Source organism: Tenrec ecaudatus, chromosome 1, assembly GCF_050624435.1.
Source record: "Tenrec ecaudatus isolate mTenEca1 chromosome 1, mTenEca1.hap1, whole genome shotgun sequence".
Lineage (NCBI taxonomy): Eukaryota > Metazoa > Chordata > Mammalia > Afrosoricida > Tenrecidae > Tenrec > Tenrec ecaudatus.
In genome coordinates this window covers 55,161,101-55,186,665 of record NC_134530.1, presented here as the reverse complement: position 1 = coordinate 55,186,665, position 25,565 = coordinate 55,161,101, and the positions used below count along the sequence as shown (strand labels likewise).

The window sequence follows — 25,565 nt, the reverse complement described above, 5'->3', positions numbered from 1 at the left end:
CCCAGGGAGGTGGCGATGGAGATCAGCTGGGGGTGGGAGGGGCAGGACGGGAAGCGCTTGGCTCACTTCCGGTTTCTGGGTGAAGTTGGTTTTCTCTAAGAGCTTGGGGGGCTTGAGGAGGGCTATGGAGAAGCCCTGGGCCCCCAGTGGCTGTGCAGCTATGGAGTCTGTCCTGGTTCCAGTTGGCACAGCTGTGGAGTTCTTTGGCAGCCTGGGGGTGGGCGTGGAGAAGGCGGTTGTAGCAAGGCTCGCGCCTGGGGTCTAACTGAGCGGGCGTGGCAGAAGGCTGGGTGCGGGGACTCTGGGGATGGCAGCTGCGGCGAGGGACATCTCTGCTGACCCAACCAAGGCAGGGCCTGACGTGAAGCGAAGCGAAGAGAAGCCAGGCCGGTGCACAGATGCTGCGCCAAGGGGGCTGAAGGATGGCATGTGAGGGGGCGGGAGGGCGGAGGCTGGGAGGGGAGGGGAAATGACGGAAATAAACCCAGTGTCCCTGCCTTGGGAGCACTCCCACGTGCCAGGCAGGGTGCTGAGTGCCTCCCTCTGGGCAGGCAGGCAGGCCTGTATCAGCCCACAGGTGGGAGGGGTCCGAGAGGCCCCCAGGCTGGCTGTCAGGATCCCAGCCCTGGGCAGGGGCCCAGGTGGCCTGACCCCACATGTCTTGGTACTAGAATATATCGAAGGATGCAGAGTGGGAGCTGAAGTAGTTGCACCATCTCTGAGGTTGACCGGAAGGAAGCTGGGCCAGGTGGTGGTTCCAGTCCTTGTGAGTGGTCTGCTGGCCTGGGGTGACCCTCCTGGTGCCTTGCCTGCGTTTTCTAATCAGCAGGAAGGCACGCAGTCCCTTCATTGTCAGGGGCTGTCAGCTGGAGGCTGACCCACAGCAGCACTGTGTAGAGACAGCCGGGACCTTTGGGAAACAGGTCTCCTGGCTGGTCCTCAGAGGCCCCTCTGGGTGGGTTTGAACCACTAACTTTGAAGCCAGTCCCTACTAGCTGTCTTGGAGCAGCGTTGCCTGTGGCTCAGAAAGGAGAGAGCCAGGGCTGGGCAGAAGAGTGCCTTCCCAGGCCAGAAGGAACACTTTGGACTGAGCCCTGTCTGCAAGCCCTGCCCAGTCCCACCTGCCCAGCGGCCTCCTCGAGGGCTGGCCTTTCTCGTCTGTACTGCTCCTGGGTGGCGCGTAGGGGAGGGGGGAAGCGGTGGCTGGGGGCGCTGTGATGAGCTCATGTCTGTGGGTCTGTGGCAGGAGGGGCAGACTTTGGAGATGTGGTGGCTCCCAGGCCCTCCCCCAGAGTTGGCAGCACTTCCAAGGCCTAGGCCCAACACAAATTAGGACACCCAAGTGCTTGGTGAGGCCGGGCCCAGGCAGCCTGCCTCCCAAGAAGCACCTGCTGCTCCTCCGTCCTTGGGGTGGTGGCGAGCGGGGTCTGCTGGGTGCAGCTTTCTGCCCAGGCCCTTAGGGCCTTGGGAGTGGCATTTGACCTCCTTCCAGTGCTGTTTGGGGAGCAGAATGTGGGCCCCGCACCTAGGGCCTGGCTTGGCATGAATCATGGCACAGAGGCAGGTTTCGCAGAGGTCCCTACACCCCTCCTGGGCTGCCCTGCCAGCCCTAGGAGTCAGCCCGAGACACAGAGACGATGGAGGTCACCCCCCGAGAAAGATTTGAAGGAGGTCAGGCATGGAAGGGATGCAGCCCACTTGTCTGGCCCAGTGCTCTCCCCAGCAGCATCTCTCCTCCACTCTGCCGACTTCTGGCTGAGGCGACAGGAAGATGTCTGTGAGGCTTAGGCGAGTCTGGCAGCCCCTCCGAGCCTCAGGTTCCCCCACTGTAAAGTGGTAGGGGTCCAGGGGGGTCAGTTCCAGACCCCAGGGCTGCCCTCTCAGCACTGGCTCAGCCCCTGCCATCACCTCGGTGTTCCAGGTGAGGAGCCGGAAGAGGAACCGAAGGTGAAAACCCAGTGGCCAAGGTCTGCAGATGAGCCAGGCCTCTACATGGCACAGACAGGTAACTAGGGCCCGCCTCCCTCCTTGGCGGCGGGGGCCCGACTGCGTGGTGTCTGGTGGCATGTGTGCGTGGCATGTCCCCATCCGTCTGCGTCCCGAAACTCAGTCATGTCTCTGCTTTGCCAGGTTTGTGGGCAGGGCTGGGTCTTCTGGAGAGCCTGTCACTTGGGGTTAGGGTAGGAAGGCCCCTCAAACGCCTACATCCACCTTCCTGGTGCTCCCCCTACCCCCAGGGGAGGGAGGTGCCCTGCCGCCGACGCTGTCCCTCTCTTGTAGGTGACCCAGCGGCTGAGGAGTGGTCCCCGTGGAGCGTGTGTTCCCTGACGTGTGGGCAGGGGCTGCAGGTGCGGACCCGCTCCTGCGTGTCCTCCCCCTATGGGACCCTGTGCAGCGGGCCCCTGCGGGAGACCCGTCCCTGCAACAATTCAGCTACCTGCCCAGGTAGGCCCGCCCTCCTCCCCACCCATCTGCCTGAGACCTGGGCCGGCAAATCTGCCAAAGATGGTTGGCTGCTTCCTCCTGTCATTCATCAAACTTGACGGACTCCCAGGCCACGTGCTGGCCACTGGGACACAGATGAATGAGACCAGGGTCCACTCTTGGGGGTGCTCAGGTCTGGTCACATCACGCCCATCCCCCTGATGCCCGAGTCCTGGGAATGGAGCTCACCTGCTGACCCCCATTGCCCTCCATCATCCTGACGCTGTGTTCAACCTCTGGCCCTACCCCCACCTCCCTGCCTGTGCTCTTTCGCTTCCTGCCCCTCCTCCTCCCTCTGCGCGATTTCAATTCAGTCTGTCCTTCAAGACGAAAAACAAATGCAACACCCCCCCCCCCACTTAATGACAACTTCCCTGACAATCCCCAGCGTCCTCTGGGCGCCCCCACACCCTGCTTTTGGGGACCTCCCCTGGACCTTGAAGCCTTCTTCACTTACACGGGTAGCTGTGAGCCTCAGCCAAGTGCCTTCAGCGGGCAGGTGGCTGCCTAAGGAGCAGGGCATTTTCGTCTACTCTGCCTCCTGCCAGACCACATGGCTGCTGGCTGTGGTGGAGAGTAGGGCTTGCCTGGGGAGGGGCAGGTCAAGAGTAGGGCTTGCCAGGGGAGGGATAAGAGGAGAGTAGGGGTTACCTGGGGGGTGGGGCTGGGGAGTGGTCTTGGTGCTTGGGGCTTTGCAGGTGCTTGCAAGGTGCGGGGGCAAAGCCGTGTGCCAGGTGTACGCTCTGTGTTGGTGTCCATGTAGAGGCTTATGTCTGTACCTGTGTCCGTGTGTGGGGGCGGGGGGCAGGGAGGGGCACTTCCTGCCCAAGCCTGCCATGTTGGATTCAGGCTCGTGGACTACGGGTTGGAAGGGAATAGATGGATTTGGGGGCCCTGCTTGGGCTTCCTGTGCCCTTATGAGAGGGGGACCCCCACATCCCTCCTGAATTGGACCAGCTTCCTTGTTGGGAGTGTCCACAGGCGCTGTCCCTGGTGAAATGGGACCAGAAACCCGTGTCCTCCCTATTTCTCCAAAGGGTGGCTCCATGGGGGCCCTTAGAGATCTCCCTGGCAACAGAATCCAGGGCAGAACCAATGAGGAGCAGTCGCAGAGCTGTGGAGCTCCTGATTGGTGGGTGGATGGGCAGGCGCCGGCAGTGGGCGGGGCCGAGGTGCCGCCCAGCCACCGGCCACGTGCTTCCTTGCAGTGCACGGCGTGTGGGAGGAGTGGGGGTCCTGGAGCCTGTGCTCCCGCAGCTGCGGGCGGGGGTCCCGGAGCCGGATGCGGACCTGCGTGCCCCCCCAGCACGGCGGCAAGGCCTGCGAGGGTCCTGAGCTGCAGACTAAGCTCTGCAGCATGGCTGCCTGCCCGGGTCAGTAGCGCCCGTGGGTTTCCAAGCAGGCGCTGCCCAGCCGGGTGGGGGTCGGGAGACAGTGCCCTTGGGTTTCCGGGTGGGCAATCAGGTCCAGTGCCCTTGGGGTTCCGGGACCTTTGACCAAGCATGGGGAGGCTGGAGAAGTGTACCTGTAGAGTGGGAGGGAACCCCTAGTCCAGGCTTGGGGATAATACACCAGTCCCATCCAGTTCTCCACCTCCAAAGCCCCAGGCTGCCTTTGTGGGTTATGGTACTTTGGTACCAGTGGCCAGCAGGGCTGTAAGGGAACCCAAAAGCTGGCCTCAAGTGTGGGCTAAGACCAGGAGATGTCCCTGCAGCCTTCTCCCTAGCTGGAAGTCAGGAGTGTGTGGCCTGAGTAGGGAGGTGTTCCCTATGCCTGGAGCTGGTGACAGGCAGACAGATGAGGCCCAGTGCCCCCTGCTCAGTCCAGCCTCCACACAGTGCTGGCCTGACTCCAGCCAGAAGGCCCAGCAGGCTCTGATGCCACCCCCCTATCCCAGTGCTCTGCCTCTCCCCAGCCCTCACCCCCTTGCTCAACGGCCACCCCTGCTTTTGTCTTCCCATGCAGTGGAAGGCCAGTGGCTAGAATGGGGTCCCTGGGGCCCATGCTCTTCATCCTGTGCCAACGGGACCCAGCAGCGCAGCCGGAAGTGCAGTGTGGCAGGCCCGGCCTGGGCCACATGCACAGGTGCCCTCACCGACACTCGTGACTGCAGCCACCTGGAGTGCCCCGGTGAGTGCTGGGCGCAGGGGTGGCAGGTGGCAGCCCTGATCCTGGGGGCCTCGGGGGCTGCTCACGCTCCCTCTCCCACAGCTGCGGATGGCAAGTGGGGGCCGTGGAATGCGTGGAGCCTGTGCTCGAAGACATGCGACACGGGCTGGCAGCGCCGCTTCCGCATGTGCCAGGCCTCGGGCGCGCAGGGCTACCCTTGCGAGGGCACCAGTGAGGAGGTGAAGCCCTGCAGCGAGAAGAGGTGCCCAGGTAGTTCTCGGCACGGCCCTGGGGTGGGGTGATCGGGCCTCCCCTACAGCCTGCCCTGCTCAGCCCCTCCCTCTGCCCTCACAGCCTTCCACGAGATGTGCCGAGACGAGTATGTGATGCTGATGACGTGGAAGAAGGCAGCTGCTGGCGATATCATCTACAACAAGTGTCCCCCGAATGCTTCTGGTGAGGGCGGCCGCAGCTTGCCTCCCCTGCATCGCCACTCTGGCTTTGGTGGGCCTGAGGCCAGACCCACACCCTGCTCTCTATTCTCCCTGCTGCAGGGTCTGCCAGCCGCCGCTGCCTCCTCAGCGCCCAGGGTGTGGCATACTGGGGGCTGCCCAGCTTCGCCCGCTGCATCTCCCATGAGTACCGCTACCTGTACTTGTCTGTGAGTGGCCTGCTGGGGGGCGCGGGGGCTTGAGTCTCTCCCATTTCCGGGTATCTTGGCACATGTGGTGCTCACTTCTGCCTGGCTGTGCCTCTCCTTGTCTGGCAAATGCCTTCTCCTACCTCAAGGTCCAGCTTTCGAGTGCCTGCCCTCCTCCTTGGTGCCCGCCTGCGTGCCCCAAGCTTCTCAATCACTAGGTGTTATGAGTGCATCTGGGTGCCTGTGTCCTCCGCCAGACTGCAAGCTGTTGGAAGGAAGGGACAGAGGAGAATTAATTTCAGGGTCCCCGGTGCCCTTCCCAGAGCCAGGGCAAGAGTGGTGTCAGTGAAAGTGGTCCTTGGGTACCTGTTTACCCCGTTGTGATCGGAGATTCATTATGCACTTGCGTTGGGACTTTGTGTGTGTGTGTGTGTGTGTGTGTGTGTGTGCGCGCGCGCGCGCGTGGTCACTCCAGGGTGGTGAGTCCCCGCTCCCATGGTGTCTGAAATGCACATCTGAGCCCCTCCTTCCTCTCAGTCTGCGGATTTCATCTGTGTAAGTGTCTGCTGGGATTCTCTCTCACTGGTCCACTTTCTTGGCCTTGGTATCCCTGTGAGCTCCTTGAGCCTCTCTCACGACCACTTCCCCTCCAGACGCAGCTAATGGGTGGGCTGGGCTGGGGAGAAGAGGGCCAGGCCGGTCCTGGCTCCTGACCCTCCCGCTGTCGCTGCAGCTCCGGGAGCACCTAGCCAAGGGGCAGCGTATGCTGGCGGGCGAGGGCATGTCACAGGTGGTGCGCAGTCTGCAGGAGCTGCTGGCCCGGCGTACCTACTACAGCGGGGACCTGCTCTTCTCCGTGGACATCCTGAGGAACGTCACCGACACCTTCAAGAGAGCCACTTACGTTCCCTCGGCCGACGACGTGCAGGTGCCACTCTGGGAGGGAGGGTGGGGGAAAGCATGGTGGTGGCAGGGAAGCCCCCTTCCCCTGGGTCTACTGCTCCGCTACACTCCCTGCTCTCTCGCTAGCGCTTCTTCCAGGTGGTGAGCTTCATGGTGGACGCAGAGAACAAGGACAAGTGGGATGATGCCCAGCAGGTGAGGGGCTGGGCATCTAGGCTTCTCCCCCGACCCGCGCCCACCTTGGCCCTTGACCCATACATTCTGCCCCCAGGTGTCCCCTGGCTCTGTGCACCTGCTCCGTGTTGTGGAGGACTTCATTCACCTGGTGGGCGATGCCCTCAAGGCCTTTCAGAGCTCGCTCATTGTCACGGACAACCTGGGTGCGTGGCAGTGGGGTGGGAGCCTGTGTGCCGGGAAGCAGGGATGGTTGGTCTGAAGCTCACTGCTCCTCCTCCAGCCTCAGGCGTTCCCCCATTTATGTAACCCTGGTTTGTATCTTCCTCTCCTCCATCCATGCTGTTTCTCCCTGTACACTACGCCCCGCACCCCGTCTGAACCTGCTCTGTGTGTGTCCCCGCCCCCTCCGATGGGTCTGGACTGCAGTGATCAGCATTCAGCGAGAGCCCATCTCGGCTGTGTCCAGCGACATCACCTTCCCCATGCGGGGCCGCAGGGGCATGAAGGACTGGGTACGGCATTCTGAAGACCGCCTCTTCTTGCCCAAGGAGGTGCTCAGCCTCTCAGCCCCTGCCCCTGGGAAGTCCGCCACCCCTGGGACCTCGAGCAGCCCCAGCCGGGTGCGGGGCCCAGGCACAGTGCCCCCGGGCCCCGGCCACTCCCACCAGCGCCTCCTCCCGGCTGACCCTGATGAGTCGTCCTACTTTGTGATTGGTGCTGTGCTGTACCGCACCCTTGGCCTCATCCTGCCACCCCCCAGGTGAGTCCCGGCCTGGGGTCGGGTGGGGTGGGGTGTAGTGGGTCCCAGAAGGGCCCGGGCAGAGCTGGGAGGACTGAGTCTGTGCTGGCCACAGAGAGACGACAGCTTTTGTGTTCCCTCGGGCCCTGCGCCAGCTCTGTACAAAGGTGGTTTTTATAGCTCCCCCTCCAGCTTTGCTGGGGCTTGGGGTCAGGTGCGTTGAGCTCTGGGCCTGCCCTGGGCCCAGCCCCACCCCCATTGGGGGCACCTTCAGGGCTCCCAACTGGGTCTGGGCACAACTGCTGGCAGGAGCTGACCTTAGTATCTGCCCCGGCCCAGGCCCCCGCTGGCCGTCACGTCCCGGGTGATGACAGTGACGGTGAGGCCCCCCACGCAGCCCCCAGAGGAGCCCCTCATCACAGTGGAGCTCTCCTACATCATCAACGTAAGTGGCTCAGGGGGGACCGCAGTGTAGCAGCCAGGGTGTGTGTGTGTGGGGGTCACAGTGAGCTCTACACAGTGAGCAGCAGCTGGAGGTGGATAGCGGGGTGTGGTTTGCTGCTGGTACCGAGTTGGATCTGCCCTGGGAGGGTCTGCCCCATAGCAGGGGTCAGGTGGGGACCCCCTGCCCACACTGGCCTTTCTGTTCCCCAGGGCACCACGGACCCCCACTGTGCCAGCTGGGACTACTCCAGAGCGTGAGTTTGGGGGGCACCTCAGTGGGAAGGGGCTCCTCGGAGCTGGCCTTGGTGTGAGGGACTGGGGCATATTCTGGGCTCCCCCTTCCCTACCTGGCTCTGGTGTGTGGCTCTGCCCTGGGTTTCACCAGTTCTTGGGCAGCGGTCAGCCCTGTGGGCAGGGCTGTGGACCCGGACTGCAGCTCACTTGGGCTGTTCCTCCACCCAAGAGATGCTAGCTCCGGGGACTGGGACACAGAGAACTGCCAGACCCTGGAGACCCAGGCAGCTCATACCCGCTGCCAGTGCCAGCACCTGTCCACCTTTGCTGTGCTGGCCCAGCCACCCAAGGATCTGGTGAGTAAAGCCGGCCTGCGTGGCACTTGTCAGCTGTCTGGGGTCGGGCAGTGAGGCGGGTGCCCTAGAATGGGCATCTGTGCAGAGACACTGGGTGTGGGAACTGTGCCCCAGATGGTGATGTGTGGCCGGTGGGTGAGCGCATGTGGACACAGCTGATTGTGTGTGGCTCCCTGTGGTGGTTGTGCGTGTAGGGCCAGGGCTGCTCTGCCCATGTCAGGACAGCAGTGAGTGCCAGGGTGTGGGGGGCATGGCCAGCACCTCTCTGCCAGCAATGCCTCTGAGCATCTGTCCCTTCCCCCAGACCCTGGAGCTGGCGGGCTCCCCCTCAGTGCCCCTGGTGATCGGCTGCGCCGTGTCCTGCATGGCACTGCTCACCCTGCTTGCCATCTACGCTGCCTTCTGGAGGTAGGCCCGGGGCTGGGCAGGGGCCAGGGAGGGCAGCCCCCTCGGTTGGCTGGGACAGCCAGCCCCCTGCCCATGCCCGCTGTGCCCTCCAGGTTCATCAAGTCCGAGCGCTCCATTATTTTGCTGAACTTCTGCCTGTCGATCCTGGCATCCAACATCCTCATCCTGGTGGGCCAGTCCCGGGTGCTAAGCAAGGCAGGTGCAGGCTGCTGGGGGCACTGGGCGCAGAGGTGGGGAGGCCCGAGGGTCCCAGGGCAGCTAAGCTCGGTGGATGTGTGTCTCGGGGTGAGGGTGTGTGCATATTCTAAGAAGGCCTCCACAGCTGTGGATCTGGATGTGTGCTGAGCCTCTGTGTGTGTGTGGCCGGGATAGGGTGGGGTGGGGTGCGGCCGGGGCGGGCTGGGGTGTTGGAGGGCGTGGTGGGGCATGACTGAGTAGTATTTTCGGAACTTGGGTGGCCTCGTGTCTGATGCATGGGAGTCAGGTGAGTGGCCCCTTTGGCCACCTTTGTGTGGAGGGCCTGTGCTGGCCATTCCCTCTGCCCCCAGGCCGCCCCTGCACAGTGCCAGCCTGGTGAGTGCTCGGCCTGGGCCTCTGTCTGCCCCCCTCCCTGCAAGCCTCCTTTGGGTGTAGGCAGCCTGCCTGCCACCTCCCCGGATGCTGAGTGCCTCGTGCAAGTCACCAGCTCGTGTCGTGCTGTGTGTGGGTGCTGGAAGGCGGGGACACCTGGCAGGGCTCTGTGGGGGGTGGGGGGCCTCAAATGGGCAGGTGTGGGGAGAAGCCTAGTGCCTCCAGGCCACCCTGAGCGCTGCTCAGGCCCCTGCCCTCCCTCTGGCCCTCTCCAGGGTGTGTGCACCATGACGGCTGCCTTCCTGCACTTCTTCTTCCTCTCCTCCTTCTGCTGGGTGCTCACCGAGGCCTGGCAGTCCTACCTGGCTGTCATCGGCCGGATGCGTACCCGCCTCGTGCGCAAGCGCTTCCTCTGCCTGGGCTGGGGTGAGCCGAGTGGCGCGGGGGCTCTGGCAAGGGGCTGCTGGGCTGGGCTGGCCTGGAAGGACGGGGGTCACTCACTTGGGCTCCTCCTGCTTCCCCAGGTCTGCCTGCCCTGGTGGTGGCTGTGTCTGTTGGCTTTACCCGCACCAAAGGATACGGCACAGCCAGCTAGTACGTGGGTGCCCATGCTGGGCTGGGGCCCTGCCTGCTGGGAGACTTAGGGCAGATCCCCTCCCCCCAGCCTCAGTGTCCCCGTCTATAAATGGATGCACAGTGGAACCTCTTTTAAGAAACGCCTAACTTGGGGCTTGGCCTTGTCCATCCCCACAGTCATCTCTGGGGTTGGGCCTATGCTGTTCTTGGCCTCTGTTGGGGGGGGGGAGGAACTGAGGCTCGGTGGCTCCTCCTAACCTGGGGGTTCTGGCCCCCATAGGTGATGGAGGTGTGGCCCCGTAGGGACAGGGGGATGTTGCTGGGGTGGGGGTAGAGAGTGGATTTGAGATTGAGGAGGGAGCCTACTAAGCATCTGACAGTTATCCCCCCCCTCCAGCTGCTGGCTCTCCTTGGAGGGCGGCCTGCTCTATGCTTTTGTGGGTCCTGCAGCTGTCATTGTCCTGGTATGTACCCAGTCAGTGTTCCGGGAGGGATGTGGCCCCGGGACTCAGCCTGTTTCTTCTTCTGCCACCTCCTTGCATCCCAGATCCCTGCTCTGGGGTCTCCTTGCCCAGAGGGCACCTGGTGACCCTGTCTCCCCTCCACCCACCCCCGGCCCCTTCCCATGCACGGCATCCTAGGTGAACATGCTCATTGGGATCATCGTCTTCAACAAACTCATGGCTCGGGACGGCATCTCCGACAAATCCAAGAAGCAGAGGGCTGGGTAAGAAGCCCTTGGCCCGGGGCCGGGGGCACGGACTGTGGGCTCTCAGAGATCACGGCTGGAGGAGGCCTACTGACTGGGGCTCCCAACATCGGGGCCCCTGGGCGCAGGCCGAGGGCACCCAGAGTGCTCAGCTGCTGCTCCCCCGTCCCCTAACTCAGCTCTCTCTCTCTCATCTGCCCTCCCCTCCCACCTGACTGGGGCACCTTCTGCCCCTGTCCCCTCCTGGCTTCCCATGTTTTCCCTTCTCCTGTCTGTGCCTCACCCCCCGAGGTCGGAGCGGTGCCCCTGGGCCAGCCTGCTCCTTCCCTGCTCAGCGTGTGGAGCGGTCCCCAGCCCCCTGCTCAGCTCAGCCTCGGCCAGGAACGCCATGTTAGTCGTGCCCCCCGGGGGGCGGTTGGGGGTGGAGTGGGCAGAGGAGTGGGGGGCAGTGCCTGCAGTGGGGGAGGCGGGATGCCAACCCGGTACCCAGAAATCTTGGCCTTACTTTGACAGCTGCCACACGCTCTTAGACTTAAAGGCTTGACCTACCTTGTGGGGTCGCTGGGGATGCTGGGTTCCTGTGCCTGCCCTGTCCCCGCCCGCCCCCTTGCTCCACCCAGGCACATCCTAGACTCTTCTTCCTCACCCTTCACCCTACAGAGGCCCACAGAATCTTAGGCTCTTGAGTGTTGGAGCCATGGGACCTTAGCCTTAGTGATAGAATCTTAGAATAAGACAATCAGAAGCAGTGAATGTTCAGATGAGTGAATCATTGGGTCTTATCATCTGTCATCAAGTCTGAGGCTGAGAGTTTCAGAGCCATTGAATTGCACAATTAATTGGAGACAGAGTCACAGGGGCAGAGAATGATTTCACTGCCACTCCCCCATTCCGCCCCCAATCCCCCAGCTGAGATTCTTAAAGGTCCCCTTGCAAGAGGAGAAGGGACCCACCAGGGTCTCACACATGGAAACCTCCCTGGCTGAGGTGTCTGCACCTGGGGAGCACGTCGAGCCCCTGGAGGTACTAGCTCCATGGAGCGAGAAGTCCCTCGGGGACCAGCGCCCTGTGCCTGGCACTGCCATCCACCTCCCTGGCCCAGTCTGTCCCAGCTGGCCTTAGGGGCCTGGGCTTTGTAGTTGGCCTGGCTGAGTTTGCATCCCAGCCCTGCTGCTGGGCCCGATCCCGTCGTCTCAGCTGTGAATGGAGCTAATAACCCCCATGCCTGTGTGTTGGAGCTGTTTTGATTAAATACATTTGAAATGATGTATGTAAAGTATTCTGTGGGGCCAGACCAAGAGTCAGTGCTTAATCATAGCAGATCTTATTACTGTGATTAGACCTCCTGGTGGTCTTGGCTCAGCCCCCAGGGGCTGCGGAGACCCTTGGGCTGCCCCAGCCAGGCAGAGCAGCTCTCCCTGGGGCAGGCCTTGGCCCCCTGCCCGGCTCTTTGCCGTGGCCTCCCATGATCACCCTCTGCTCTGCCTGGAGCTGGCCTGCCGGGCCCACTGGGGACCTGATGGGTGTTTAGGAGGCAGAGTGGGCTGGGCAGGGATGCCCCTCTGTGCCCAGGTGGGTGGTGGCAGGTGGGGAGTAGGGCCCATCTGCCTTTTCCTCCTTCCTTCCCCTGACAAGGAGGCTGGACATTGGGATCAGGCCCTGCCCCTCCCTTCACCCCCTGTCCCAGCTGTGTTCTCCCTACCCAGTCCTAGGAGCTGCCCCTGGGAGCGGGGAGGGGCTGGCACCTCTTCCCTGTCTGGCGTCAACCGCCCCACGGAACTGAGGGGGCAGGGCGGAGAGTCTGCTTCATTGGTCGGGCTCCGGCCCACCTTCTTCCCAAACAAGTGTGCCGTCAGGCCTCCGCGTGCCCTGCCTGTGTAATCTCTCCGTCTGTCTCACTGTGTCTGTGGCTTCTCCCCGTCTCCCCATCCTCTCCTCTCCTGCCAGCCCCTGGGGAGGCAGCCCAGGCCTGTGCATTTTGAAAAGTTTCCCTGGTGATCCTGGTACACACGCTCTCTCCTCTCCTAGTAGTGCCTGCATCTCTCTGCCTCCTCTCCCCTCCCGCTGTCCCCACCCACCTTGTCCACTTCTATCTCCCCCACCCCCCATGCTGATGCTGCCTCGGGCTCTCACACAGCCTCCCTGAGATTCTCCTGTGTCTGCCTCTCCCACTTCCGCTGGCCCCCGCTCTGGCCTGAAGTGTCTCCTCCTCACCTCTGTCTGTCTCTAAGCTCTTCCACTCCTCGTTGCTGGGGGGCCTGCTCAGGTCCTGGCACCTGGGGCTCTGCCGGTCTGGGTCAGTGCAAGGGCCCTGAGCTGGGTGGAGATCCAGGCCCAGGTGACTCTGTCGCTTGCTGTGTCACCCTGAGGGAACCTCTTCTGTGTGCCCCCTTCCCCTTCCCTCCCCCAGGGCCTCCCTCTGGAGCTCCTGTGTGGTGTTGCCGCTGCTGGCACTCACATGGATGTCCGCTGTCCTGGCCATGACGGACCGCCGCTCCGTCCTCTTCCAGGCCCTTTTTGCCGTCTTCAACTCCGCGCAGGGCTTTGTCATCACTGCTGTGCATTGCTTCCTGCGTCGAGAGGTGGGCTGCCCCCACCCCCCCACCCCCAGGCTGACCTCAGATGGAGGGAGGGAGGGAGACTCCAGCAGGTCACATCCAGGACCAGATCTCCAGGGAGCCTGGCGGGGGAGCTCCAAGAGCCCCTGGCCCTGCTGGTGCACCCCAGACTCACCCTTGGCCTCCTGGTGTCCTGGGACGACTCCTCTCTGCTGGTCCACGCACCACCAGGATGGGCCTTCAGAGCCAGCAGGCACCTCTGTTCCCAGGTCCAGGATGTGGTCAAGTGCCAGATGGGCGTGTGCCGGGCCGAGGAGAGCGAGGACTCCCCTGACTCGTGCAAGAATGGGCAGCTGCAGATCTTGGTGAGTGACTGGGCCTGGGCTGCCATGCCCCTGCCCCAGGCCACTCCCCTGCCACCCACAGCAGGGAGGGCACAGAGACCAGGCTGCACTCAGGCTCGGCCCCTGACAACTGGGTGAGGTTGGCCAAGCCCTTCCCTCTCCCAGCCTCAGTGTCTCCGCTGGAGAAGCTGGGGCTGGAGGAAGGTCCTGCCCGGGGCCCTCTGGGTTCTGTCGAGTAGATTCCATGGGCAGCCCTGGTAGCAAGCCTGCTGAGCAGAGTGGGTTGGGTGGGGTGAGCCCTCCCTCCTTGACCTATTGGGCCCTGCCCACTGCTCTCTCTGCCCACAGTCAGACTTTGAAAAGGATGTGGACCTGGCTTGTCAGACAGGTGAGTCTGGGCAGTCAAGTGCAGGAGGGTCCTAGAAGCAGTCCAGAAGGGGTGCTCCGATCCCCACCATGGGAAGTCCTCAGAGTCAGCACCTCAGGTTTCAGGGGTAGTGAGGGCAACAGGCTCCTTGGGGCAGTGGGTTCAGTGGGTTTAGAGGTCAGGCCCTGCATAGCAGTGTAGCAGCTGGTCCTGAGTTCTAGTTTTGGCCTTGCCTGTCTGTGGGCCCCAATCAGGTCTGTTCTCTTTGCCATTGGTGTGGGAGTGAGTAAGGATTGACCACCCTTTGAGGACCAGCACCCACAACCTCCCCAGAAGCTCCCACCTTGTCCGAGTGGGGCCAGCCTGGCACCTGGGGCCCCCTCTTTCCCAGGACTCACCCCTTCCCCTGACTTCTGTCCCCAGTTCTGTTCAAGGAAGTCAACACTTGCAATCCGTCCACCATCACAGGCACACTGTCCCGCTTGTCCCTGGATGAGGACGAGGAGCCCAAGTCTTGCCTCATGGGCCCTGAGGGTGGCCTCAGCTTCTCACCACTGCCCGGGAACATACTGATGCCCATGGCCTCCTCACCAGGGCTGGGGGAGCCGCCGCCCCCCCGGGAGGCCAACCCTGTGTACATGTGTGGGGAGGGCGGCCTGCGGCAGCTGGACCTCACATGGCTGCGGCCATCCGAGGCAGGCTCCGAGGGGGACTACATGGTGCTGCCCCGGCGGACTTTGAGCCTGCAGCCTGGTGGTGGAGGGGCTGGGGCTGGGGAGGAGGCTCCCCGGGCCCGGCCTGAGGGCACCCCTCGGAGGGCTGCCAAGGCGCTGGCCCACACTGAAGGTTACCCCAGCTTCCTGTCCGTGGACCACTCTGGCCTGGGCCTGGGCCCTGCCTATGGGTCTCTGCAGAACCCCTACGGGATGACCTTCCAACCGCCCCCGCCGACACCCAGCCCCCGCCAAGTGCCGGAGCCCGCGGAGCGCAGCCGGACCATGCCCCGTACCGTGCCCGGCTCCACCCTGAAGCTGGGCTCCCTGGAGGTGAGTGCCGGGCAGGGGCAGCCGGCAAGCTTGTCTGGAGCGCTCGGGAGTGTGTCTGCTGTGTGTCTGGGTGTGCTGCCGCCGCTGCTCTTTCCATCCAGTCAGTTTGAACTCACGGTAATCCCGCGTGTGCTCGGTAGAACTGTTCCATAGAGCTCTCATGGTTGCGGTGTGGCAGGCGGATTGTGCTCACCTATGAACCCGAAGGGGGGCAGTTGGAACTCACCAACAGCCTCCTGGAAGGAAGGCCTGGCCATCCGTTTCCATACAGAGGGCAGCAAGAAGAGCCTGCCGCTCTTCTCGGTCATACAGTGGCTGCATGGCCGCAGGCTCTTCTGAAGACCTCTCAGCGAGCTGCTGCCTTGGCCGCGCCCAGCAAACCCCAGCTTCTCGAATTCCCTGAGTAGGCTTGGACTGCCCGCGTGTACATATGTGGGGAGGGCCCTTCATGAATTGCCCCCTCTGGCTTTGGGGCCTCCACTGGGGTGGCAGGCTAGAACGAGATCTCTTTAAAAAGACTACGGCTCAGACAGGGGCAGCGCACGTGGGGTCAGAGCCTGGGCCACCAAGGCCCGGAGGGGCTGAGTTCACACCTGGGATCTGGGTGGCAGAGGCATCTGGAGCATAGGTTTTCATCTGAGCTTCAGTTTCCTCCAGGGCTCCAGACTGATCCAGTGCAGTCGAATCCCTCAGCCTCCACCTGCTGAGAATTTGCCTTTCCCACCTCAGCCCCAAACCACACCATACCTACTGCTAAAGAGTTGCCACTGACCCCAGTGACCCGATAGGGCAGAACAGCCCCATACTGATTCAGAGGTTGTAAACCTTCCCGGAAGCAGACAGCCTCATCTTTCTCCTGCGGAGCAGTGGGTGGGTTCAAACCTCCGACCTTTCATTAACAGCTCGATGCTTAACCTGTGTTATCTGTCATCACCAGAGCGCCTTCCTTTCCACCCAGATGGACCCGGTTTGAATCTACGTTTCAACCTGGGGAGTCTATTCCAGTCCTCCAGGGGATCTTGTCAAAATGCAGATTCCAGTACTGTCTCTCTGGGGTGAATAAGCACATTGCTGGGGCTGTGGGATAGGGTAGGTCAGACTGGTCTGAACCAGTCAGGAGCCCTGGAGCCCAGCCTTCCTCGTTTGTAAAGTGGAGGCACCATAGTAGCTTCCTTTGTAGAGCTGGGTTAATTGGGAGAGAGCGAGCATCGGGCTCTGCGTGGAGCAGGCAGAAATGCTAGATAATTGGAAATGTCTGCGCTCGGTTTGCCGGCAATCAGCGTGGCACTGCCCACAGGCCAGTGTGATAGAGCGTCTCCTCCTGAGAAGCCACAGGCCCCTCTGGGCCCCGGTGTGTGTTCTCTGTGGACACCCTTCCCTCTGGCCTCCTCAGTTCCCCCACTGATGTGGTGGGAGCAAGCAGGCAGCAGTGGCCTGCTCCTGGCCGTTGTGGAACTCTAGTGCAAGGCTGAGCGGCTGTGGGTAAGGCGGGGGGCGGGGCAGGAGCATATCCTATCCTCCGTGCAACGAAGATGAAGTTAGCAGCTCATTTCTCCCTGAGTGCATCTTGAACATTCGGTGCTGCTCCTGCCACAGATGGCAGAAACGGGCAGGCGTAACCGGGACAGAGTGGCGGTGGGAGGGGCGTGCACAGCACGGCGGCAGGTCCTGCTCCACCCGCACCTGCCAGCTCAGGCTGGGAGTGGGGGGCCTGCATGAGCACATCTCGGGGAGGTGGCAGCCACTGTGGTCACATTCCGAGGGGTCAGGGGCAATGTCTAGAATTCTGATGTGGGCAATGGCATTGGAACAGGAGTGGGAGATTTCAGTTTCATTCAGGGGGGTGTGAGCTGTGGGGGGGGGCGGGGGAGCAGTTCTGGGGCTTCCAGAAAGAGACTGAGGAGGGGCAGGGGAACATTTCAGTGCAGCCAGCATGGGCCGTCATGGCAGTGACAGTGCCTGGGGGTGAGGGGTCTTTGGCTTCTAAGGGATAGGGGAGAAGCCCCTTTCCCGCCCAGGCCTCAGTGGGCCTAGGTCTCATGTGTTCCCTCTTGGTGCCAAGAACTCTGAGACTCTGTCCTCAGGCAGCACCGGTGCCTTGCGGGGAGTGGGAGAAGGGGAGACTGGGGTGACAGGGCCTGGTTTGGTAGGAAAAGGGACAAGGTGGGGTGAGGAGAAGGGGTCCCAGTGGCTGACAGACTGTGGTGAGGGGGCAGGAGGGTGGCACCCAGTGCACTGGAATGAGTGACTACTCCAGGCCCTCGTGGCTGCCCTGGCCGTCTGTACAGTAGTTTCTGGCTCATGTGCACATGTATGTCCAAGCCGTGTGTGTGTGCTTGTGTGTGTGTTTGTAGTCTGTGCTGTGTGCATGCCTGCTCCCTGTGTCTGCTGGCAGCTGCTGGCATACGTGTATATGCGTGCATGCTTGTGTGTGTGCATGCCTGTGTGTGTGCATTCATGCCTGTATGTACATGTGTGTGCATGTATGTGTTTGCATGCAAGTGCATGCCTGTGCATGCCTGCTCCCTGTGTCTGCTGGCAGCTTCCAGCATGTGTGTATGTGTGTGCATGCCTGTGTGTGCATTTGTATGTGCCTGTGTGGGTGTGTGCGTGTGCTTGCATGTGTACCTGCTTCCTGTGAGTATCTGCGGGCAGCTTCCGGTATGTGTGTATATGCGTGTGCAGCTGTGCCTATGCGTGCCTGCTCCCTGTGAGTGTCTGCCTATGTGCATCGCAGCAGTGGGAGAGTAGGCCAGTGTCTGAGCCCTGACCGGGACAGCGTGCCTTGCCCCCTGTGGCACAACCCCAAGGACTGTGCCTTGTAAGGCCGTTGGCTGGGCCTGGGTGGGAGATCAGCAGTGGGCAGAGTGCTGGGAGCCAGGCTTCCTGGCTGTACCGATCTTGCACTGGGTGAGACACTGTTTCCTTCTTCCTGCTGCCTCCTGCTCCTTCCCAGAGAAAGAAGTTGCGTTACTCGGACCTGGACTTTGAAGTAAGTGCTGTGTGCGTGTGTCTGTCCCTGAAGGGCTGGACCAACACCCCTTAAAGGGGTGCAGGTCCCCTTGCAGAACCTGACCCTGGGATCCCAATCCTGTGTGGAATCTTTCTGCCTCAGCCATGGCCCTGGGGTGAAAAGAGGGGAGCTCCTAGGCTCTGCCCTTTGACCTGGGTGGGACTGGGGAGGAGAGGAGGGACCTTCTCTGACACCCTGTGGATCCAGAAGGTGATGCATACCCGGAAACGGCACTCGGAACTCTACCATGAGCTCAACCAGAAGTTCCACACGTTCGACCGCTACCGCAGCCAGTCTACGGCCAAGGTGAGGGCTCCCCGGCCCGCCCACTTGGCACACGAGCCTGACTCAGGACCCATGGTAGAGGGCATAGCAGTGAACAGTGTCCTCGGACGGGCCATGTCCAGTGTGAGTTCCCAGACTGGGCTCTTGAAGCTCTTGTTCCTCGCCCCCCTCTCACTCTTCCTTACCAGGCCAGCCCCATCCCGCCTCCCCAGGAGCAGTCCCTCAGGGTGAATGCTGTCCTGGGGATTGGGTGGTGTGGAAGGCTACCATAGGTAAACATGCGGTGAGGGGTGAGGTGGGCTGGCAGATGGAGAGCTGGCCCCTGCTGGCACTGTCTCCATTAATTGCCATCCGGGCGGCCCCGTGTGCAGAGTAGAACCACGGGAAGGATTTTCAAGGCTGTGCCCTCTGAAAGCAGGTCGCCAGGCCCGTCTTCTGCTCAACTGTCTGTGCTGCTCAGGGCCTCCCTGCTGGGCCGCCTCAGTCTGTCCCTCTGCATGATGGGTGAGTGGGTATTGGCCCTTCCCGAACAGGAGAAGCCCAGCCCAGGGGAGCGTCCTGGCCCGTCCCAGCAGCGGCATCACCAGGGCTGGAGCACCTTCAAGTCTATGACCCTGGGCTCGCTGCCTGCCAAGCCCCGGGAGCGGCTGGCCCTGCACCGGGCAGCAGCCTGGGAGGCCACTGATCCACCGGAAGGTGACTTCCAGACAGAGGTGTGAGTGCCGAGATGGACTGCCCGCTGCGTATAAATATATATATCTCTCTATTTTCACACGCCACTTTGGAACAGCCCAGGAGCCAGCGCCCCCTCCCCTCTCCCGAGGGCTGGGCAGGGAGGCGCCGTGGACTCGGCTGGGCTGGGGGTGCCACGTGCAGTGTGGCCTGGGGCCAGACCCCGCCCCCCTGTATCTCAAAGGCCCTCAGCCACTGGAGCCCCGTCTTCGCCCAGCCTGTTTGTCCCTTCCCGGGCTGGGGAGGGGGGAGGGACCTTTGTTGGGAATAAACTTCAGTCTCTGGATTTTGTGGCTGAGCTGCTTGCTTCCCGGGCCCTGGGACTCCTATGTTGGCCCTCCGTGCCCTTGGCATTGGCCCTCACCTAGTTTCCTCGGACCATGTGACTGAGCCGGCTCTGACTGGGAGGGGGAGAGCTGGGCTCCGACCCTGTCTGCCCATCTCCCTGGGGAGGCAGGGAGGGTCTGGGAGAGCAGACTGGGCAGGTGGGACAGGTCCTTTGCAGCCGGCCTGCCTTCCCTAGTGGCTGCAGGCTGCCTGGCCTGGAACTAAGACAGTGTGTGGGCTGGCACCCAGTATGCACTGTCCCTTTGGACTGTTGTTACTGGGCATACAGCCTCTTGTCCAGGAGCCCCTCCCCCCCCCCACACACACAGCCCCTGACCTGCCCAGGCCGCCTGGCCAGAGCAGGGAGAGAAACCTGGCCTTGGTACCTGCTGGCCTCTGTCCTTTCTCTCACCCTCTTCCTTTTGGGACCGGTATTGGAAGTCGGAGCGCAGCCCCTTGGTACCTGACCTTCCTGGCACCTGTACCAGGCCTTGGGGCCTGCACGGAAAGGTGGGTGTGGGGTGGAGCAGTTCTGGTGCCCGAAGGCCAAGGCAGGGGACACACTGCTGAGTGGGTGCATGGATGCTTGCTGGGTTCTGGGGCCCCGGGCAGAGGAGGCGGAGCAGCAGCCTGTGGCAGAGCCGACCTGCCCTGTGCACTGGGGCTCTGCTGCCGCTGCTGCCCTTGCTACTTACCATGGGGACCTCCGTGCCCTCCCCAAGGACTCTGGGGAGCCTTTGGAGAGCTGACAATCAGTTGGAGCGGGCAGAGTCAACTTGTCAGAGGGAGGGGACAGTGCTGGTGGGACCTGATGGGTGGTAGGGGCCATCAGAGTGTCACAGCCCCTGCAGGCCTAGCTTTCCTCTGTCTCCTGCTCTGTCTGTGGGACCCAGCCAGCGAGGGCTCCGGCAGAGTCCTCTCAGCTCTGTGCTCCTTGCCCTGGAGCTCCCCAGTCCCTTGGCTGTGTGACATCCACAGCACTTGTCAGCACCAGCTGCCTCATGTGATTCTCCAAGGGGGGAGGTATCGTGCCCACCCTCCTACTGATGAGGACCACAAGGTATGGGAAGGGGCTGTGACTCAAACTCCCTTGGTGTGGGCATGAGTGGTAGAATCTTGATAGCGGCCAGCTGAGGAGAGGGGCCTTGGTTCAACCAGGAGTGCCAGCTTCAGCCTGCGCTACAGTGGGCCCACAGAGCTGAGAGGCAGGGTCAGTGTCTCCTCCCAGCCACTCTCATATCAGCCTCATTCTGCCAGGCAGGTGCCCTCAATGTGGGTGGGGCACCAGACACCCTGCCCCCAACTTGCCTCAACTTTGCGCCCAGAGAGCAAGACTCCTGAATTCCAATTTGAGACCTCACCAAAGGAAGGGGCCTGCTGGGACTTGGGAGAGCAGGGGACATTGGTTGGTAGCCCCCTCAGGAAGAGGGCAGGTCTCCAAAAGAAGTGGATGGTGGGCTGATTGAAGCAAAGCGCCCCTGTCCTTGACATTGACCTTGCATTCCCGCCCCCCCCCCCCAAATCCTGAGCCAGGACTCTATGCTGCCTCTGTCCTCCCAACCCTCCAGTGCCCCCCCCCACTCTGCAGCCCCTGCTCCTCCCCCAGCAGCAGTCTCAGGAGCTCTCTGCATTTTCCAACTTGCTAAGTCTCTGGATTTGCATCTACCTCTGAGGAGGGATGTGGTCTTCACCTTGCAGGTTCTGTTCAAGCAGCAGCCACAGTTGGCAGCAGGGCCTTCAACTGCCCCTGTGGTCAGGGACAGGGAGGGGGTGGGCGATGGGACAGGGTGCTCCTGCTGGGAGGGAAGGACTGGGCTCCTCTTTGCTACTCTGTCCTTGCAGCTCTGAGGCACTGGCTTGCTGTGTGACCAGGACACAGCCCTGTCTGACCACCTGGCCTGCACCATGCGTGGGGCTGGTATCCTTCACACAGGGGCCGACACCGTGCGTTTGTCATTTCATCCCGGGACTCCCGTCTCACTGTACTGCCCTGCCTTTACTCCCTGCCTGTGGCCCACAGCCTCCAGCCCAGCCCTTCATGGATAAGGCCACAGTGGGACCGCTTCCAAATGCCAACACCTTGCTTAGGAGCCTCCTGAGTTAGAGTTGGGGCTGCTCATTGCAAGGTTGTAGGTTCAAACCCACTAGCGGCTTCATGGGAGAAAGATGAGGCTGCCCATGCCTATACAGATTGATGATCTCACAAACCCTAAGGAAACAGTTCTTCCCCATCCTGCAGGATTACCGTGGCTCAGAATGGATTCAATGGCAGTAGTTTGGGATTTGGACCTTGCTGACTCTTGGATCATGTCTGGGTACATGCCACTCCCTCCACCTGGAACCCCCTCCCGGCCGATTTGCCATCCAGCTTTCCAGATGCAGCTGAGCTGTCCTGTGGAACACCCCCTGCCCAGTGGTTGGTCCTCAACTCCAACTTTCCCTGCCACACTGATTACACAGACTTGCTCGTACCTTTGCGCACCTGGTGCTCACCTGGCTCAAGTCAGCACTCCAGGACCCACAGCGTCAGTGGGTATCAACGGAGCATGTGGGTAGAAGGTGTGGATTGATAATCACCTCCCAGGCTGCCAGGCCTCCTGGTGGCACGGTGGTCAGGTGCTCCGCTGTGAACCAGAAGGCCCGTGATTGAAACGCAGCAGCCGCCCCAGGGGAGAAAGATACAGCTCTGGGACCCCTTTAGGGCAGGGAGACTCTGTCCTGTGGGGTCACGGTGAGTGGGAGGATTCCTTGCAGGATACAGAGCGCATCCTTGATTTAGGGGAGCATTTTGTGATGGTAGCTACCCCTTTCCCAACTCGGTCTTCCTGGCTACCGCCATCTCTCAGCCCTAATGGAAGCCCATCTTGGACGCTGTCCAGGGTGCTGAAAGAGCTGCCACCATCGCGAGTCCTTCCTAAGGGGCCCAGCCAAGCCGCAGCCTTTCCTTACCCTCCCTTGGCAGTGGGCCCCCGGGTCAGCAGGTTGCCCCTCCCTTCATGGAACCAGACCTTGATCTGGGAATGGCTGGTAAAAACAGAAAGCTCCCTACAGATGGCATTTAAACAGATGGCATTTAAAATGTCCTCTGGACCTTTTTTTCTTAAGTAAAGCAACAGGTGAAATTCATTTTAATAATAGATTGAACCCAGTAGATCAAAAATGGTATTTCAGCATGTAATCAATATCAACATTACCACTGAGGTGTTTTACACTCCCCTCACCCCCCACCTTAGCGTCGTGGTCTCTGCTGTGTGTGGCACAGGCTGAGCAGGTGCTCAGTGCATCCTGGCTACCTTCCCACCCACCCCCACCCCCAGTCTGGTGGCCGCCATGTTGGACGGCATGTTTCCATGCACACAAAAGGAAGTGACCTTGGGCAAGTCAATTCTGTGTCCCCTGAAATAAAGGGGAAAGAGCAGAGCCTGCCTTGCCAGCTACCTCAAGGGCCACAGGGGCAGGAAAGCTCTGGCAATGTTAGCATGGAGAGGGTCCCGAGTGAAGTGTTTCCTGAGCCAGCGGAAGCAGGCAGTTTGGAGCTTCCTGCAGGCTCCCAAGGGAGACGTGGGCTTCTGTCAGCCCTCCTTCCAGCCAGCCTGGGGGAAGGGTCCCCACCCTGCGTCCCTCTCTTCCCCACCTGCAGCCCAGCCAGGCCCAGGAGAGGGAGGCAGGTTATGACTGGCACTTCAGCAGAGACATTAAAGTGCAATTGGGTTTGATTCGCTTCCATTAGGCACCAATTAAAGGAAATTAGGTGTCCTGGGCAGCTTACGGGAGGGCCCGGTGGAAGGAGCAGCTGCCTTCTCTCTCTCTGGACACATTTCCCGCCAGGCTTCCTCGTGCCACCCTGGAAGCTCCTGACGCCCTACAGTCGTCGAAGGTCCTAACTCTAGAAATCCTTATTTTCCTCCCTTCACTCCTGCAAGACCACCTGTCCCGGGAAGATCCTCCCCCTGCATCCTCACGCTCTCAGACCATCAAAACACATGGTGCGTGGCCAGGGTTGAGGAGACACTAGGGCCCGCTGTCCGAGAAGGAGCAGTACAGCCCACCCCTCGCTGAAGCATCCTCTCTTCTGTGGTCAGCCCAGAGTCGCACATGCAAGGACAGAGTGGGTGGGGCCATGGAGAATGACCCTGAGGATGTCGCTTCTCTACTGACCTCTCGGTTTTAAAATGGGGTGGGGTGTGGGGAGGGTGGAGCTAGAAGTCTTTGGAGGTTGCTTTCAGCTCTGATATTTTAGAGACAACATGCTTAGTGCGGCTGTGTACGAGGTTGGGTACAGACAGAAAGGCAGAAATAGTGTGATTTCTCAGAAGGAACAAAGATCGATGAAGGAAGGCTTCCTTGAGAAGGTGGCTAGATGGCCTGGCGGAAGCCGAATGTGGGGGCCAAACTGCACCAGACACAGTTTGGAAGCAAACACACACCTACCCACAGTGAGCTTTTAGGAGGAAGAACATCTCCCAGTGGGAGAAAGACGTTGGGGCCAGATTGCAAAGGGCCTTTGGACACCTGCGCAAGGCGTTTGGGTTTTATACTGTGGGTATTGGGTGCCGCAGGAAGTCTTTGCCCCAAGAGCAATACTGTGCACAAGGAGTGGAATGCCCTGTGGAGGCTGCAGCAGAAAGCCGGATGATGCTCACTCCTCTAAGCCTGACCCTACATCGAGTGGGCAAGGCATGGAGGAAACAAGCTTCTGGAGACATGCAAAGATAGAATCCATAGACTGGATGGATGCAGGGACTGGGGAGGGCTAGGTGGCATCGAACATGATGGCCTGGCGTCTGGTTCGGGTAGCTGGCGGAAGCAGCGTATCTTTGCTGAGATAGGGAAACAGGTCTTGGGAAGTTTGTTAGGTTGCATTGGCCAGAGAAGCAAGTCCACTGACACTAGTATGTGTATGACTATACTAAGATTTTTATGAAGAATTGGCTCACACTGTTCTAGAAGCAAATTCACTTCAGTTTGAGTCAGTAGGTCAGATGAAAGCTGGAGGCTTCTCCTACAGTGTGTAGCTGCAGAAGCTGACAAACAGGAAGCCAGAGGGCCACAGACTGGTGGATACAGAGGTAAATGAATCCAAGGTCAGCCAAATGAATCCGAGGCCGGCAATCTGCTGATAACTCCTGGGATCTGCAGAACAGGATATTGATGAACCAGATGCAGGAGAAGATGAAGGGGCAAGAACACTCAGTTCAGCTCTGGGTCTCTCTCTTTTATACAAAAGGCCACACCCACAAGCAGGCATCATCAGGCTACGACGTGATTGATAGATTAGGCCTCCGCCTCCTACCTTCACCCAGGAATGTCTAGTTGGCATAAACTATCACCCTCACAGGCGGGAAATGATTCACTGGCTCTAATGGTGTTCATTTCCTCGGCTGCCACAGCAGTAACACAAACTCGGCCGTTTCAGACAAGGGAGGCCAGCTATCTGAAATCAAGGCTGAGTCAGGGAAGGATCCTTCCATCCTTCCTTGCCTCCTCTAGGGAGGCCAGCTATCTGAAATCAAGGCTGAGTCAGGGAAGGATCCTTCCATCCTTCCTTGCCTCCTCTAGGGCTTTGGTCCTGCTGGAAATCTTTGTTTCCCTTGGCTGGTGGCAACAGAACTCCAGTCTCTGCCTGTGGCTTCATAAGACCTTCCTGTGTGTGTCTTCTGTGTCTCCCTATCCAAGTCTTACAGAGACACCAGACCGTGGACTTGGGACCCATGGTAGTACAGTAAAGGAGCTGTGTTGGTTAAGTGGGTAAGTCCCTGATGCTAATGGAAAGGTCAGTTCCAATCGGCTTACATAAGATTTCCCCCCCAAATCAAACTGCCATCACATCAATTCTGCATGGCTGGTAGTTTTGAACTGTTAACCTTGCAGTTAGTATCGCAATGCTTAAAAGTCTATGCCACCAGAAAAAAACAAACGCACTGCCATCGAGTCCGTGCTGACTCATAGCGCCCCCCCCCCTTGTGGGTTTCTGAGATTGCAGCTGTTCATGGGGGTAGAAAGCCCAGTCTTTCTTCCACAGAGCTGCTGGTGGTTTCAAACTGCAGACCATGTGGATTGCCCCCAAGGCATAACCAGTATGCACCAGGGCTCCTCTCCAAAGATGACAGCTTTGAAGACCCTCTGGGCTGGTTCTTCCCTGTCCTCCAGGGTTGCCGTGCGTCAGAATTGCCTCAGCAGCCAGGTCTTTGGTGTTGTTGTTTTTTTCCTCCAGCATGACCTCCAAACTTGATTACATCTGCAAATACCCTGTATCCCCAAAAGTCACAATTGTGGGTACTAGGGTCAGGACTTTAATATCCCTTTTTTGCCCCCACCTCTACCCCTGGGGCCAAGAGTGCATATTCAACCACTGCACGTATCCACTCTGTGCCAAGAGGTGTGCTGGGAGCAAAGACTAAAACGGTAAACCACATGGCATCTGCTCACCGAGGTGCAGTGGTGGAGGAAACCGGCTTGACACCTGTAAGCCTGTGGATGGATGCCGAGTTCACACTGGAGAGAACAAAGCAGTTGGCCCCAGGCTGGGGCAGCAGGAGGAAGG

At 60.7% G+C, this 25,565-nt stretch overlaps 1 protein-coding gene across 4 annotated transcripts in view; it reads left to right on the top strand.

Annotated features, from left to right (window-relative positions):
- Positions 1–18,980, top strand: part of ADGRB2 (adhesion G protein-coupled receptor B2) — a 42,298-nt gene extending 23,318 nt beyond the window's left edge. Inside the window, exons 3-30 of one of the 4 annotated variants that reach the window (XM_075553406.1) lie at positions 1,922–2,005; positions 2,281–2,445; positions 3,693–3,857; positions 4,450–4,614; positions 4,696–4,863; positions 4,948–5,049; positions 5,148–5,254; positions 5,967–6,161; positions 6,263–6,331; positions 6,408–6,516; positions 6,740–7,073; positions 7,392–7,497; positions 7,707–7,750; positions 7,960–8,086; positions 8,391–8,494; positions 8,587–8,689; positions 9,340–9,490; positions 9,589–9,658; positions 10,038–10,104; positions 10,282–10,367; positions 10,641–10,739; positions 12,760–12,931; positions 13,177–13,272; positions 13,600–13,639; positions 14,042–14,664; positions 17,621–17,656; positions 17,888–17,983; positions 18,496–18,980. In XM_075553406.1, the coding sequence (XP_075409521.1) occupies positions 1,922–2,005; positions 2,281–2,445; positions 3,693–3,857; positions 4,450–4,614; positions 4,696–4,863; positions 4,948–5,049; positions 5,148–5,254; positions 5,967–6,161; positions 6,263–6,331; positions 6,408–6,516; positions 6,740–7,073; positions 7,392–7,497; positions 7,707–7,750; positions 7,960–8,086; positions 8,391–8,494; positions 8,587–8,689; positions 9,340–9,490; positions 9,589–9,658; positions 10,038–10,104; positions 10,282–10,367; positions 10,641–10,739; positions 12,760–12,931; positions 13,177–13,272; positions 13,600–13,639; positions 14,042–14,664; positions 17,621–17,656; positions 17,888–17,983; positions 18,496–18,681 (3,869 nt within the window). In that variant the 3' untranslated portion in view covers positions 18,682–18,980. Of the gene's footprint in view, positions 1–1,921; positions 2,006–2,280; positions 2,446–3,692; positions 3,858–4,449; positions 4,615–4,695; positions 4,864–4,947; positions 5,050–5,147; positions 5,255–5,966; positions 6,162–6,262; positions 6,332–6,407; positions 6,517–6,739; positions 7,074–7,391; positions 7,498–7,706; positions 7,751–7,959; positions 8,087–8,390; positions 8,495–8,586; positions 8,690–9,339; positions 9,491–9,588; positions 9,659–10,037; positions 10,105–10,281; positions 10,368–10,640; positions 10,740–12,759; positions 12,932–13,176; positions 13,273–13,599; positions 13,640–14,041; positions 14,665–17,620; positions 17,657–17,884; positions 17,984–18,495 lie in introns of all 4 variants that reach the window. The other 3 variants (XM_075553399.1, XM_075553397.1, XM_075553402.1) reach the window with 3 other exon arrangements.
- The last annotated feature ends 6,585 nt before the right edge of the window (positions 18,981–25,565 follow it).